This window comes from Habropoda laboriosa, unplaced genomic scaffold, assembly GCF_001263275.1.
Source record: "Habropoda laboriosa isolate 0110345459 unplaced genomic scaffold, ASM126327v1 scaffold84, whole genome shotgun sequence".
Lineage (NCBI taxonomy): Eukaryota > Metazoa > Arthropoda > Insecta > Hymenoptera > Apidae > Habropoda > Habropoda laboriosa.
Window position 1 is genome coordinate 776,154 of NW_017100202.1, and position 14,807 is coordinate 790,960.

General features: G+C 34.0%; 2 protein-coding genes across 2 annotated transcripts; one reads left to right on the plus strand and one right to left on the minus strand.

Annotated features, from left to right (window-relative positions):
- Positions 1–412: 412 nt before the first annotated feature.
- Positions 413–1,536, minus strand: LOC108570478 (mediator of RNA polymerase II transcription subunit 27). The gene is made up of 4 exons (XM_017932344.1): positions 1,364–1,536; positions 1,023–1,292; positions 642–942; positions 413–547 (listed from the first exon to the last, which is right to left on the minus strand). Exons 1-4 carry the CDS (start codon positions 1,534–1,536, stop codon positions 413–415), a joined length of 879 nt encoding a protein of 292 aa, XP_017787833.1.
- Positions 1,537–12,321: 10,785 nt separating this feature from the next.
- Positions 12,322–14,454, plus strand: LOC108570454 (integrin-linked protein kinase homolog pat-4). Its single transcript, XM_017932317.1, has 7 exons — positions 12,322–12,410; positions 12,715–12,880; positions 13,037–13,229; positions 13,313–13,393; positions 13,470–13,912; positions 13,994–14,224; positions 14,305–14,454. Exons 1-7 carry the CDS (start codon positions 12,322–12,324, stop codon positions 14,449–14,451), a joined length of 1,350 nt encoding a protein of 449 aa, XP_017787806.1. The 3' UTR covers positions 14,452–14,454.
- The last annotated feature ends 353 nt before the right edge of the window (positions 14,455–14,807 follow it).

Below are 14,807 nucleotides of genomic sequence, written 5' to 3' on the forward strand. Positions count from 1 at the left end.
GAAACATTTTAATTATTTTCAATTTGCGCAATATAGTTTCAGGTTTATATTAGCGCGAAAATGTGCGAATCTATAATATTGCAACATGGTTTTATTTGCAATTGTATATATGCGTAGCAATTGTCTATAATATTTTAATTACTTATGATTAATGTATTTAAGCTGAACAGATAAATTTAAGTGGAAAGATCATACACAACATCTTTTAAAATCTACAAATAAAAATATTTACTAAGTAAAACCAGTGTGTTTTTAATTATTTGATCATGAAGAGGTTTATAAGAACTACTATTCTGTTTTTCTCATTTTTGTATATTATGTAACAAATATAGAATTAAATACGTTTTATAAAGAAATATAAGTATATTACACAAAACATTATTTTTACAATGAGGAATTATACTAGACATAATTATGGTTTACATTCTTGATGATAAGGTTCCAAAGTTCGAAAATCTCTCCATGTTGGAGGCAAAGCACTATGTAAATGTAAACCACAACGTTTGCACGGATCGCTAAATAAGTTATTGAGACTATGAAACCATGTCTATAAAAAAAAAAGAGAGTAGATTAATTCGTTAAATTTTTATATTATTAATATAATGATTATCATTTCTAACGTATTTTATACATTCACCTACCATAAATGATCTAACAGCTAATTCAGGTAATGCTGGAGAATAAAAATGTAACATAGCAGCATGAGCATTTTCTGTCACCTTTCTAAAAACTTTGTGTCTAGATTCTGTCCATAAATCCATAGTTTCTCCATAACCTTTTACTACTACCCATTCAATCATCAAACCTTTGAAAGCTATTACTCCTTTCAAAACATGCCCTAGTGTAACATGTAATACTGCATTTGATGCAAATGGCCGTGATACAGATACTGTCATATCACTAAAAAGTCTATCAAATGTAGCTATCAAAGAATCAACTTGCCTATAAAGAAGAAACATTTATCAATGACTTTGTTATTTCTGGTACAGCAAATTAAAATCTGAAATACTAAAATAACTTACTGTTGAGGAACATTGTGGTTACTTGTTTGGATTCTACCTCTTTTTGCTCTACTAGTAGTATTATAAGATCTTTTTAAAGAGTTTTGATTAAGTAATGCTTGAGCAACATTACTATATTCATGAACTTTGTCAGTCCATTTGTAACTGTTAACTAATGTACTATACAATGCTTGTCTTTCTTGTGTTGTTTCCTGAGTGAGATAAGTAGTACTTCCTAAATTAAATGGTCCTGGTGGTGGATTTAAACTGTTTACAGCCTGCTCAACATCTCTAAATATAAACATATATTTAATATGATATCCTTTTGCAGTAGACATATTGGCATAAAATAAGAGACACACCTTAGATTAACATTAACAGTTGTTAAAAGTTCTTGCAATTCAAGTAAATATTTATTTTCTTTATTTTCCTCACCATGGTCAGCTCTTAACCCATTCCCTAAAGAATCAAAAACTTGACCAACACTCGAGCGCAATGCCTTAATTGCTGTCAATGCAGTCTGCAGTTGTTCCATTTTTTGTATAGTTTTTGATATTTAAATTTTAATCACACTAAAGTCTTTGCATGATAAAACACATTGAAATGTAATAACTACATAACTTTTACAGCACCGGCATTTTCTAACCTGAAAAGTATATAAACACAAATTCGTAAATACGCCACAGGTAAGTCACGTATCTTTAAACAAGGAAATTTTTTCAATTCTTCGATGTACATATAAAATTAAAAGAGTTATAAAAATTATAGAAGTTTTTATTTTCACCACTCAATTACTGTCCTACACAAACATAACAATAACACATTCGCCGAAAGTCTGACAATTAGACGTTTCTTCCAAACCGTTAGAGGGCTCATTTAAGTATTCCTTATTATACACATTTTTCGTAAAATGCGTAAAAAGAATAAAATCATATTATGGTGGTAACTAAAATTCAAGAATACAGATGTTACTTTTATTTCATTATGCCATTGATAATTTTAATACTTTTATTATAAAAACTTAAACACAATGCTATAATTAAATTAGTGATGTAACGTCAGATGGTAGCACAAGAGTTCCTTATAGCACGAACGAGGCATACTATAGACCTACCATCTTATGGGATTTTTCGTCTCACGTTCTGCAATACCGATCGTGTAAAAAAAATCAGAGGTTTTGTTATGCCCTCTACGATATAAAACGGTGAATTCAGGAATTATATACTATCCAACCATCAGAGATGGTAAAATCGGCAGATCCTCTTTTTTAGTTTGACACATAACCCTAAAATTAAGCTTAACCCATATACACATTCAAAGCGGACCAAGTATAACCGTAATCACCATAAGAACCTTAGTCTACTCTTAAATTGTAATTTGTACGTTAAAATGATCGACGTAATGTATGAGCTCGTAAATCCCCGAAAAAATCTAGCAAGCTCAAGCGTTATTATTTGGAAAGTACTGTTACTACTACATTTGCTATAATTCACGATACGTATTCGATTAAATTACGATCTTTTACTATGGCAGCCAATTTGCTCGTATTATTTGCTATACAATTACAATTATATACCAAATAATATCGATTGCCCAGGCCCCACCACGTGGAGGTTGCTGCGAATGAAGGCCCGCCCTAACCACACGGTCCCATCCACCCTCCTTTTACGCGCCTACTATTTATTTTCTACTCGTTAATGCAACGTTAACACCTCCTACTGATAGCACATTTGCAATACGTTCGAATTTTCGATCGCTATGCAAAACGGACAATAGCAGGAGACTGAAGGAATGTTAACTAAAAAAAAAAGTCGGCGAGAAAAGAAAGAAAAAAATACAAAAAAAAAAAAGTTAAAAGTGTCCTATTAATTTAAACTTAAAGTACTTTAAGTTTAGCTTAACTTAGATTATGCCTAACTTACAGTATAAACTTCACTAAGACACAACCTAAGCTAGGAGTTAACTTACACTTGCCTTAAACTAGGACCAACGAAAACCTTAATTCTATACGAGATACTAATTCACTCTGTATTTTTATCATTACACAAGAATATGTGAAGTAGGAATCTGACTCGTGAGATATTCGAAACACAAAAGAAGAAAATACAAACAAATACGTCCCACAGAAAGACACGTCAACTTAAGGGACTGACTGCACACGGCTATCTCGGGAATAAATCAAGCGTTTCTGTTCAAAATTGTTTACAGGAAACTAACGAAAGGAACAAAATTACAATGTTTACAAACTGAGAGCTACCGTCTTAAACAACATGTAACTCGAGCACTGAATTTTCGTTAAAAACTTGCCTACTTAAATGTTAAAGTCTTAAATACTATCCTACTTAAGTAGAATTCTTACTTAACTTAAAAGTCGCCTGCCTGTCTAAGAATCTAACTTAAATTAAGAGTCGCCTGCCTGTCTAAGAATCTAACTTAAATTAAGAGTCGCCTGCCTGTCTAATGATTTAACTTAAATTAACAACCACCTGCCTGATTAAGAATCTAACTTAATGTAGAAAAACGCCTACCTGTCTAAAGATTTAACTTAAATTAAGAATCGCCTACCTGACTAATGATTTAACTTAAATTAAGAATCGCCTATTTAATTAGGAATTTAACTTAATGTCGAAAAATTGCCTACCTGACTAAAGATTTAACTTAAATTATAAATCACCTTCTTAATTAAGAATCCAATTTAATGTTGAACATACCGTGGTTGATTAAAATGCCACGTTCGTTTGGAAAACAACCTCCCTAATTAGAAATCTATATTGCACCCTGCCTATTCTAAAAATCTAAAGGGATATAAAGGAGAAAGAAGAGAAGTATCAGTATGGTACGATGAATTGCTCGTATGCTTCTCTGTCACCTGCAACAAACTCAAATTCAAACGAATTTAGTAGTTATGTCGAAAAATTGCCTACCTGACTAAAGATTTAACTTAAATTACAAATCACCTTCTTAATTAAGAATCCAATTTAATGTTGAACATACCGTGGCTAATTAAAATGCCACGTCCGTTTGGAAAACAACCTCCCTAATTAGAAATCTATATTGCACCCTGCCTATTCTAAAAATCTAAAGGGATATAAAGGAGAAAGAAGAGAAGTATCAGTATGGTACGATGAATTGCTCGTATGCTTCTCTGTCACCTGCAACAAACTCAAATTCAAACGAAATTAGTAGATAGACTTTACAAGTTACAATATGGGCGTCATTTACTTTTTTTCTTCGAATAATTTCCTCAGTTTTCGATAAAGCGAATCTGTAACAAACTCGTTTTTTGTTGGATTAATAAAAGCAAAAATGAAAGTTTAACAGCTGAAAAAAAAGATATTATGCACATATACGTATAAAATATTAATTATTATTATTGGGGAATGGAGTACTGTTTCCATAAGGACACAGCTTACATCCGAAAGCCTCAGCAATAATAATTAAAAATGAAGGTTTAACAGCTGAAAAAAAAAAAAGACATTGTGCACACATCGTACATATACTTTTACGTATTCGTTGAAATAAAAGTGATATTAAAAAAGGTACTTTTCATTGTTAGCAATTACTTGGTACACATTAATAACAAATTATTTCGAAAGTCATTAGAATATTTCACAAAGGAAGAATCTTCGTTAATTGAATTGAAAATTTCTATACCGAATACCAAGATGAAAGAAAAATAGATTAAAATTGTGCACAATTAGTTTGCAAGTTATTATTTTCACGGAAGAAAACGTGGAGAGATGTTCCAATTTACTCTTCATTAGGAATTTAAAACCGAAACAATCGCACAATTTACCGCAATTTCATCTATATTGTTATCATTTTTTCAATTAGCAACGAGTATGCGACGTCGTACCGGTGATTCGAACATTTTACTATGAATATTACGAGCCAACTACTTTCTACGTAACAAAGTTTCTTTGCAAGCTTTTTATGTCGCACACGGAATATGAAAAACGTAACCGCGGGTGTACTTTAATTCGTGCAAAGCCATTTCGAAAATTTATAAAAATTCACTATACTCTACTGTTGCATCAGTCGGTATGCAAATTTGCAAATATTACCGACAGATGAATCTTACTTACCGAGAAAAGGTAAATAACTCTAATAACAATTAATTCTTATTTTTTTCTTTTCTTTTTTAAGAATTTACCGAGCTTCTACTTGCACTTTCGTTCATTATTAATTCTTCCTCTGATATATTCCGATTCAATTTGAAATTCTCAACGTCTCGAAGTCACTGTTACGTCTTCAAAGATAAATCATCATCATCGATATTACATATGTAATATCGTAAATAACTGTTACAGCAATTCAACAGTATTTCATGACAAACACTCGGTAGATTTCATAATCCACTCGTTCTAAACCCGAGCAAACCGTGAGTGGAATAATTCATTCTTTTACGCAACACTAATCTATTAAATGTACGAAATAAAAAGAGTCTCAGAATCAATCGCGGTGAGTGCTTCATTTTATTTGCAATCTGAATTTACGAAAAAAAAAAAGAAGATAAAAAAAGTTACCGTTAAACGCGAGAGCAGCCACGTTAGGGCGCTTTTGGGCAATACGCAACACTAGTCATCTATGCACTCTGTAATTTATAATACGCAACGCTAATAACGGGGGATCCATGGCAGTCGTAGTCAGGGCTACTGCCCTGATCACCTTTGGCGCAGATCCTTCAGCGACTCCTGAAAAATTTGGGCATTCCGTCGCAACACTATTCAAAGACAAAACGCGTTTATTCGTTTATACGCAACGCTATCGTTAAAATTACATCTGGAGTAAAGGCTCCTTCAAACTATTTTTACTCTGAATAAATGAAATGAATTTACTCTGAAAAAAAGGAAAAAAATGTAACATTACTTTAAATGCAAACATTTGCAATTGAATAAAGATTCCAAGAATAAAAATTTCATACACAAGAGCAATCGCGAGCAGCATTTCTTCGCAACTCTAATTTACAACGCGATCTCGATCAATTCGCAACTCTAATTCAAAACGCGATCTCACATGATTCGCAACTCTAATTCAAATCGCGTGTAAATTTCTCGCAACGCTAACGCAAACCGTGATCAATCAGTCGCAACGCTAATTAAAATCGCGACAGGGGAGGTAGGGTGGGCGATGTCCAGTTCCAGCTGAAATACATCCTACAAAATACTACATGCAAGCGAGCACAGTGACAAAGTAGCAACGAGAATGACTCTCCATCCTTTGGATCCATCCAAAAGATGCAGAGCCATTCGTAGCAGCCCTCTTCATTGGCATTTTGCCGGGCCTCTTCGGCTCATATAGCCTTTCTACATTTCTGAAACTTAAGTCTAAGGCTCGAGATTCCCTGTATCGTAAAATAAACCATAACATATAAAGGTGAAATAAAAAGATATAATCGCGGAAGCCGGAAAACTTGGAACACGCAGATGAACACGAGCAACGAATGAATCGTTGCAAGTGCATCTACGCCGAACCTCGAGCAAACTATCTTTGCGTTTCGTTTCGAAGGGCCTCAACATCCGACCGCGAACGCGGGAAATTCGAAAAATTCGACAAGTGCATCCAGTGGCAAGTGGCATGCTCCACTCGCGCCGGATTCACCTTCGATTTTTCAAATCAGATTTTCCTGAAACAGGTTGAACACAACGGAAAAAAAAGAGGGCCTGCCCGATCGGAGACTGTGTCAACCTGCCCGGCCCTACCTACTTATATTTATCATACACACACCAGAAGGTATACTACCTATCCTCCCTGAACCTATATTTAAAAAATGCAAGTCACACATACAAAAACAGACGCTCCACGGTTCTCATACAGACACTTGGGCGCAATATCCTACACTAGAGAGACGTCCCGGGACGCCTCCGACGCCCAAGAGTTAGTCAATCATTCACACTCTAATGTACGTACCATTTTTCCTGAAATCGGCTGACGAAGGATAGCGATCATTGCGATCATACGAGAGAAAAATTGACACGCGATGATTTTAAATGTATTTCCTTTTTCCGTTTCGTTTATTTCTCTTTTGTAACTTTCACATGTTACTGTGAAAAACGGAAATTGGTAACGAGAGAAAAATGAATCTATAATTCATTATTAAAACTAGTGTCATCGTACCCATTGCCCTTCACCCAATCAAGAAGCACCTGGGCACGTGAATGGGTTATTGACAACGAATACGGAGGGTTAAACCTGAAAATCCTCGACTAAAAATATGTTATTATCTGATTTTTCATGTACTTTGTATAACGGTCTAATAATTAATACTAATGGTAATAAAAGGTATCACACAGGGAAGGTAAAATTTTTATTTCTTCTTGATGATAGGCTCTGAAAATTAAACACGTTATTAAATCATCCTGGGACGATCCCGTCGTCAAAGTAAATTTTGCGAAAATTAGAGTTCAAGGCTGTTATACTTTGACTTCGAAATCTGGTCCGTTACATTCGCGAAGTGTCTTCTTGCACTAATCTTTCAATTTAATATAGTATTTCTTTCTCTCGTGAATAACTCTACTTTGAAATTGTACTCTTATATCCCGAGTTAGATTGAAAATTATACTGAATATACAAAGCAACCAAATGAATCATTTGATATTATTATTATTATTCGTTCTATGAATATTATTAACGAATATTATTATTCATTCAACTCTTGCAATACGCATTTAATCGATAAAATAAATAGAACAAGTCTCTATTCTGGTAATGTTAACAAAAACCTATACAACATCGTTACCACTGTATGGTAACTGTTTTCAAACAGACGAAGTCGAAGGACATTCGACTTCCATACTAAATTTAATACGAAAATTCTACGACTTTTCAATTATTCACGTGGATATTCCACAAATATCTAAATTGAAAATATTCTTACTTGACCAGTATCCAAGTCAGTTTATTTCTAATTAAATTCACTAGTTTCACTATAATTAATATCGTATTATCAACATTAACCAGAATAGAAAAAAAACGACGCGGTGCAAGAAAACCTAACCTGATCTAAGAAATAAATCACACAAAATGTTACTACTCACGAGAGTGAGTTATTATACTCACACCCGCGGTCACTGTGCTCGTCAAAAGATACTACGTAATTACAACTAGTCACCCGTGTCGATTCGGACCAATCGTCCTACGACATGATTGAGTGACCAGAGGAACTTTAACGCATGCGACTCACAGTTCGTTGAGTTACAGCTGTCGTCTAGGCTGCCACAGCAAACTGCCACCCCCAGAGGAAGTCATCTAGGCCGCCACTGCTAAGAGGAAGTCATCTAGGATGCCACTGCACACCAGAAGTTGTCGTGGAAATCATCAGGAAGGCACCATAGGGACCACAGTAGATGCAAGCTGCAACACTTTGTAGAAGAACGGAATATTATTATTTGTTCTTGAAAACGAGATGATTGTTTCAAAATTTTCAGTATTATTTACTACAGCGAACTTTGAAATTCTCGTAATTTTCACTCAAACAGAGATACATATAGACATTTCAAGAATTTAACAATTAACAACTCTTTAAATGAAAAAGATTCAAACTGTTAAACTTTTATTTTGATAGATACTTACATGTTCAACTCTGAGAGCTCCGCCCAATGATTTCTTCGAGTGATGCACTGACTCTAATACCGGTAACGAATTTCAGCAAGAATAAAAAAATTAATAAAAAGTTAATAACGCGACCGTGTATATTATATCCGGCGAACAAAATCACTGACTCTACCTTCGCGTAATTTATTGTGAATTTAGTACATATGTCTACTTTAAGAGCTGTGTTGCTCTGAAAAAAAAAAAAACAAGAAAAAAACCTTGTACGCAAAAAACACTGACTCTACCGACCGCATTGCGCGCGGTCAACATCTCTGGAAATAAAAACTGTTCGTTAGCAGGGTTGAGGGGGGCGTGTTTACTTTTTTTTTCGTACCGAGTGTTCGTCAAGAAAATACTGTATTGTTGGAGAAATGGAAAAACTTACGTGACTACACATTTTACATTAACACAAATATTAATAATTATCAAGATTATTTTACGTCGCAGTACTGAATAGTGCGACACAATGAAATTAATTTATGAAAAGTAAAAAAAATAAAAATGTTTGTTACTAGAGTTAACAATTATTACTATGTTAAGAATCGCGTAATATATCGCGGTTTACAAATATTCGAAAATGTTTGCACAAAGTAAAATTCCATGGCTAAACCGTACCATAAGCAACAGGTAAGTATTCGATTCTACGTAAATGATTTTAGAGAATATTTAAACTTGCGACGAAAATTGTACGTGTCGGTGATTGAACTCGATATAGGGATAGTAAAAAGTCTGGAAAAGTAATATTAATGACTCTTGAAGTTAGAAAATATCGCGACCGAAATGCAGCAAAAGGTGCGAATTATTTCAATAAAATCAAACGACTTTATATAATTAAAAATCCCATATTACAAAGCAAAGTTTGAAATGATCAAGCCACGAATTCTTTTCTCAATTATATAAAAATAAATTACGTCCGAAAGAAAGAAGCTTAATCTGTTCTTCTTGCATCTTAGTATATTGCTCAATTAATTATAACGTTTATATAAGTATACTTAGTTATACCCTCCTTTAATTATGCAATAAATGTGTACCATGTATTACCATACAGTGATACATACCCACATAAAATCAATGATATAAAAAAAAAAAAAAGATATGTATACATACGATCGGCTTTGTAATAATAAATTAAATATTACCAATTATCCATCAAACCCATAAACGTTGCCCTGAGACTACTCTGTTCCTCTTTCTCTGCTCTCTTTATCGACCAGATATCTTAACAGAAGAGAAATATTAATTTATAACATGTGTATTCAACAGAAACGAAATTGCGTCACAATTAAATAATTACTTTAATTCGAACTCTATTGTGGAGGTTTATGATATGACTGTGTATTAATTTATTAAGCAAAAGTAATAAGAGAGTGCAGTAATCGTAGGATAATTACCAGAAATGATAGAATACGCGAATGTGAATAACACGTCTTGTCGACTCGAAGCCCGGTAACTGAATGACTGAATTCCCCCCCGTGATATTGACCTCTACAACTGATACTAACCCAGAGCCACCTTTGTGTTTATGTTTCGGAAATTTCAACGGAAATAAGAATTCTGAGAATTTAACATAGAAAAACTATGCCTCGAGACAGCCGTGCTCGGCCGACTGCTTGGGTCGCTGGTGTTTACTAGTTTTTATAAACACAAGTTTCGCGATATCGTATGTTCTTCATGTCGAAGCTACACGCGATACGATTGAAATATTCTTCGATTTTATATAACAATTCACGTCCCATCTGTTCAGCAGCAATAAATTAAAAAATTATGAGGCCACTTACATAATTACTGGAACGAATTGCTTCTATCAATTCCCCGCCTTTTCAGTCGATTTTGAATACGACTGTTATTCTCCTTTTCGAACCTTTAGCACAGCCAAAAACCTGTAACAGAATAAATAAACGTTTAATTTAAGGAAAATTAAACAAGTATTAGTTAAAAGAAACGATTAGAAACATTTAGAGATTGATAAATTAAATTTATAATACCTTCTTATCACGCACACAGCAACCACGTCTACCATGTACGACGTCTGGAGACAACTGAGCAACTGAGGAATCCACAGGTGGCGTTGCTAGGATACTGGATATAGGAGTGGGGGTAACACTACCAGTTCACTTATTCGAAAATTTTCAAATATATAATATTCTGTATTTTATAATATTATAATATTCTCTATTTCACTTTTCTTGATAATAAACGAATACGTCATAATTTCTATGTCGCATTCACCGGTATGATGCTTCTCCCTTTTTTGGCGGCAAAACTTCGAAGTCCAGAGGATTTCGAAATAAATTAATCGTCAAGATACTGATTTGATCAACGTTAGGGTACATATTTATTTGAGAGTAAAACTATCGTGAGTTGCTCTCGAGAGTCAAATTTATCAGTATATAGGGTACTGAGAGTGCTAGCAGAGAACTGGACATACATTTGAGAGTACTCTCGAGAGCAACTATCTTAATTGCGCAGTAATCACTTTTAGCCTTTAAAAAGTCTATTGTCACATGAAACACCTTGTTCAAAGTGTATGGCAGTACAAATTTCGAAGAGACGTTCAGAATTCCAGACGTTCGGTATTTCAGACGTTCAGACATCTTGTAATACGTCAATCTTTGCTGTTATGGCAAGAAACTCTTTGAGAGTACTCTCGAGAGCAGCTATCTTAATTGCGCAGTAATCATTTTTAGCCTTTAAAAGGTCTCTATTGTCACACGAAACACTTTGTTTAAAGTTTTTGACAGTACAAATTTCGAAGAGACGTTCAGTATTTCAAACGTTTAATATTTCAGACGTACAGACGTTTTGTAATATGTCAATCTTTGCTGCTAAGAACTCGACAATTCAATCGATATAAAACACCGAATTGCAAAATAAATTAACGACATACACTTTTCGGTACCACTTGTATTCACTTTCAACTTACAGAAACACAATTATTTTAAACATAAACGTTCCTTTTACACATGATTCTTGCTGCGTTTAAGAACGGTGGTCGGCAACGTTCGGCAACGTTCGGAACTATTCGGACGGCGGTTCTTTTTTCGAATTACGATAGAAACGATAGAACTTTCCGAACTACCTAATATACTTTTTTATTTACATATTACATATTTAGAAATATAGTATATACTTTTATAATATACTCCTGTCCTATACTTTATTTGAAATTTCATATTTAGTTCTAATTCCAACCACTGTTAATGTTGCAATCTTATTCTATGCTGAATCGGTAACGTTGAAAGTAACACGAAAATGGTAATGGGGCTCTAGAGCCCTCTTGACGGGGACACAAAAATATATTGGGTGATAGATCTATTCTATATCTTGTCTGTGTTTATAGATACTGTGGAAGTACGTGGGGAGTATGAAGTAACCGCCTCCTGGTTGAGGTAGTACGCGATTCCACGCGTCATATATGGTCACACGTACAATTATACTCGTGGAAATACAATCAAACTGCTATATTAAATATTGTACGTTATTGCAAATAAACGTATTTTTTAATATTTCAATGTCTCATTAATGTAGAACTGCTATAAAAATCTCACTGTCAATCTGTATCTGTGAAGTATACCGAAGTGATGTAGTTTTTGTACCAGTGTCGCTTGCGCGGAAATATGGTTATATTTAGTACATGACGACTACGGTGTTTTGGAGCACGAAGCACTGCCACTCCCCCGTCATAATATTTATACAATTCTTTTATTTTATTTTATAAGTGAAAAAAATGGAAGATATTTTTCAATGGTGTCGTGAAGGAAATGCTATGCAAGTGCGTGTTTGGCTGGATGACACTGAACATGACATGAACCAAGGGTAAATACAAGAAAATTCCTTTTTCAAAAAGTACCATTCGATATTACTTCTGAGTATTTGGAACAATTTGTTTTCATTATTCTTCTTTCCTTTTAAGAGATTTTTTAGACATCTCTTTTTACCTATTTTAAATTTTGTATTAATATTAAAATTATTGACTATGAATAATACATATTTTAGAGATGTTTCATATTTTTTCATTTTTGGTAACACCTACTTTCTGTTATATTAATTGTATTTTGTTCATTATATTAAATTGTAGTATCAGTTCATTTTCACTTATGATTTCATATTCTATGTATAGTGATGATCATGGATTCAGTCCTCTTCACTGGTGCTGCAAAGAGGGACATTTAAAATTGGCAGAGTTGCTAGTTACCAGAGGAGCCCGCATTAATGCTACTAACAGAGGAGATGATACTCCTCTTCATCTTGCTTCTGCACATGGACATAAGGAAATAGTCCAATTGGTAACCAAATATAAGTAATTGTATGTTTGAAAAGAAGTATAAAAGAAAAAAATATGTACACAATGAAAGATATAAAAAGTAAAAAACATGTAAAACTACTATCATGCTTTGCTCTGAAAGGATATAACGAATTTAACAAGGAATTTACATTTGTAGTTACTTAGGAATCGTGCTGATGTTAATGTCACAAATGAGCATGGTAACACTGCCCTGCACTATGCATGTTTTTGGGGACATCAAGCAGTTGCTGAAGAGTTAGTAGCTGCTGGTGCTCTTGTATCTATTGCAAACAAAGATGGTGACACTCCTTTAGATAAAGCAAGAGGTCTTCTGGCTAAGAGATTACACGGTATTTGATAGTTGATAAAAACTTTTTATTCATACTTGTGTCAATGATCTATATATTTGCAATTATGAATTTCTATTTTGTAGACTTGGCAGTAGAAAATGGACAAGATTTAAAGAAAATTCAATTTAAGGACCAAAGTTGGCTAGGTCTAAAAACTAGAAGCCGTAAGTTAGAATATGTTACATAGGCTGATGAATACTAATCAATACAAAAATGACTAATACTATTTGTTTCATGCAGGTGATGCAACATTGTCAAGGCATAAAGGAATAAACATGACAGATTTATCTTTACGCATTCATTTAGCTAGTACACCGAGTGGTGAAACTTGGCGAGGATATTGGCAAAATAATGACATCGTCGCAAAAATTTTGAATATACGCGAATGTACGGCCCGAATATCAAGAGATTTTAATGAAGAATTTCCAAAATTAAGAATTTTTTCACATCCTAATGTGCTGCCCGTTCTTGGTTGTGTCAATCAACCACCGCAATTGGCGACTGTATCACAATATATGGCGCGTGGTAGTTTACATAGGCTTTTACATGGAGGAACAGGCGTTGTTGTTGATACTGCACGTGCACTTATACTTGCTCTTGATGTTGCCAGAGCTATGGCATTTCTTCACGGTCTCGAAAGACAAAACAGATGTAGATTTCATCTCAATAGTAAACATATTATGGTAATACTTGTTTTATCATTGGTACATATTACTATTATGCTGCTTGCGAGTTTTAGTGACGAGTAAGTTTTATGTTTGTAGATTGACGAAGATTTGACTGCTCGTGTAAACATGGCGGATTCGAAATTTTCGTTCCAAGAAGTAGGTCGCATTTACGAACCAGCGTGGATGTCTCCAGAAGCTTTGAATAAACGTCCAGCTGATATTAATCTCGAGGCCAGTGATATGTGGAGCTTCGCTGTTTTGCTGTGGGAACTTGCAACCAGAGAAGTTCCATTTGCAGATCTTTCACCAATGGAGTGTGGCATGAAAGTTCGTTTAAAATTTTGATATCATTAATTTAACCCAATTTCTTAATTTACTAATTGTATTTTCTTTTGTATCTTTTATAGATCGCATTGGAAGATTTACGTGTTAGTATACCACCGGGAATTTCACCGCATCTTGCTAAGCTTATTAGAATTTGTATGAACGAAGATCCAGGAAAACGTCCATCTTTCGACATGGTCGTCCCTATACTGGACAAAATGAAACGTTAACTTTTGATACGATATTCTACTTTTTAAATCATCAAATTATCGGAAGATGCATTTCATTCCTAACGAAACGTAATGGATTCAATTAGATCGCACTTATTAAAACGCTACAAATGTTCAAGACAGTGCCTCTTTCAAAATGACTGAATTATATTTTTTATACGATCATATTTGAAGAAACAACGTGCCTCCGGAATCTCTTCTACTATATTGTACTTGAATACAACGAGTAATTTTATTGTTGTTTATTGTTTGTACAATGTGTATCTATCTGTACTGTTTACAATTCTACTCACGTTTCTTAAATGCATATTAACAATTTTAAAAAATATATCGCGATCGGTTTTATATAGTTGTTG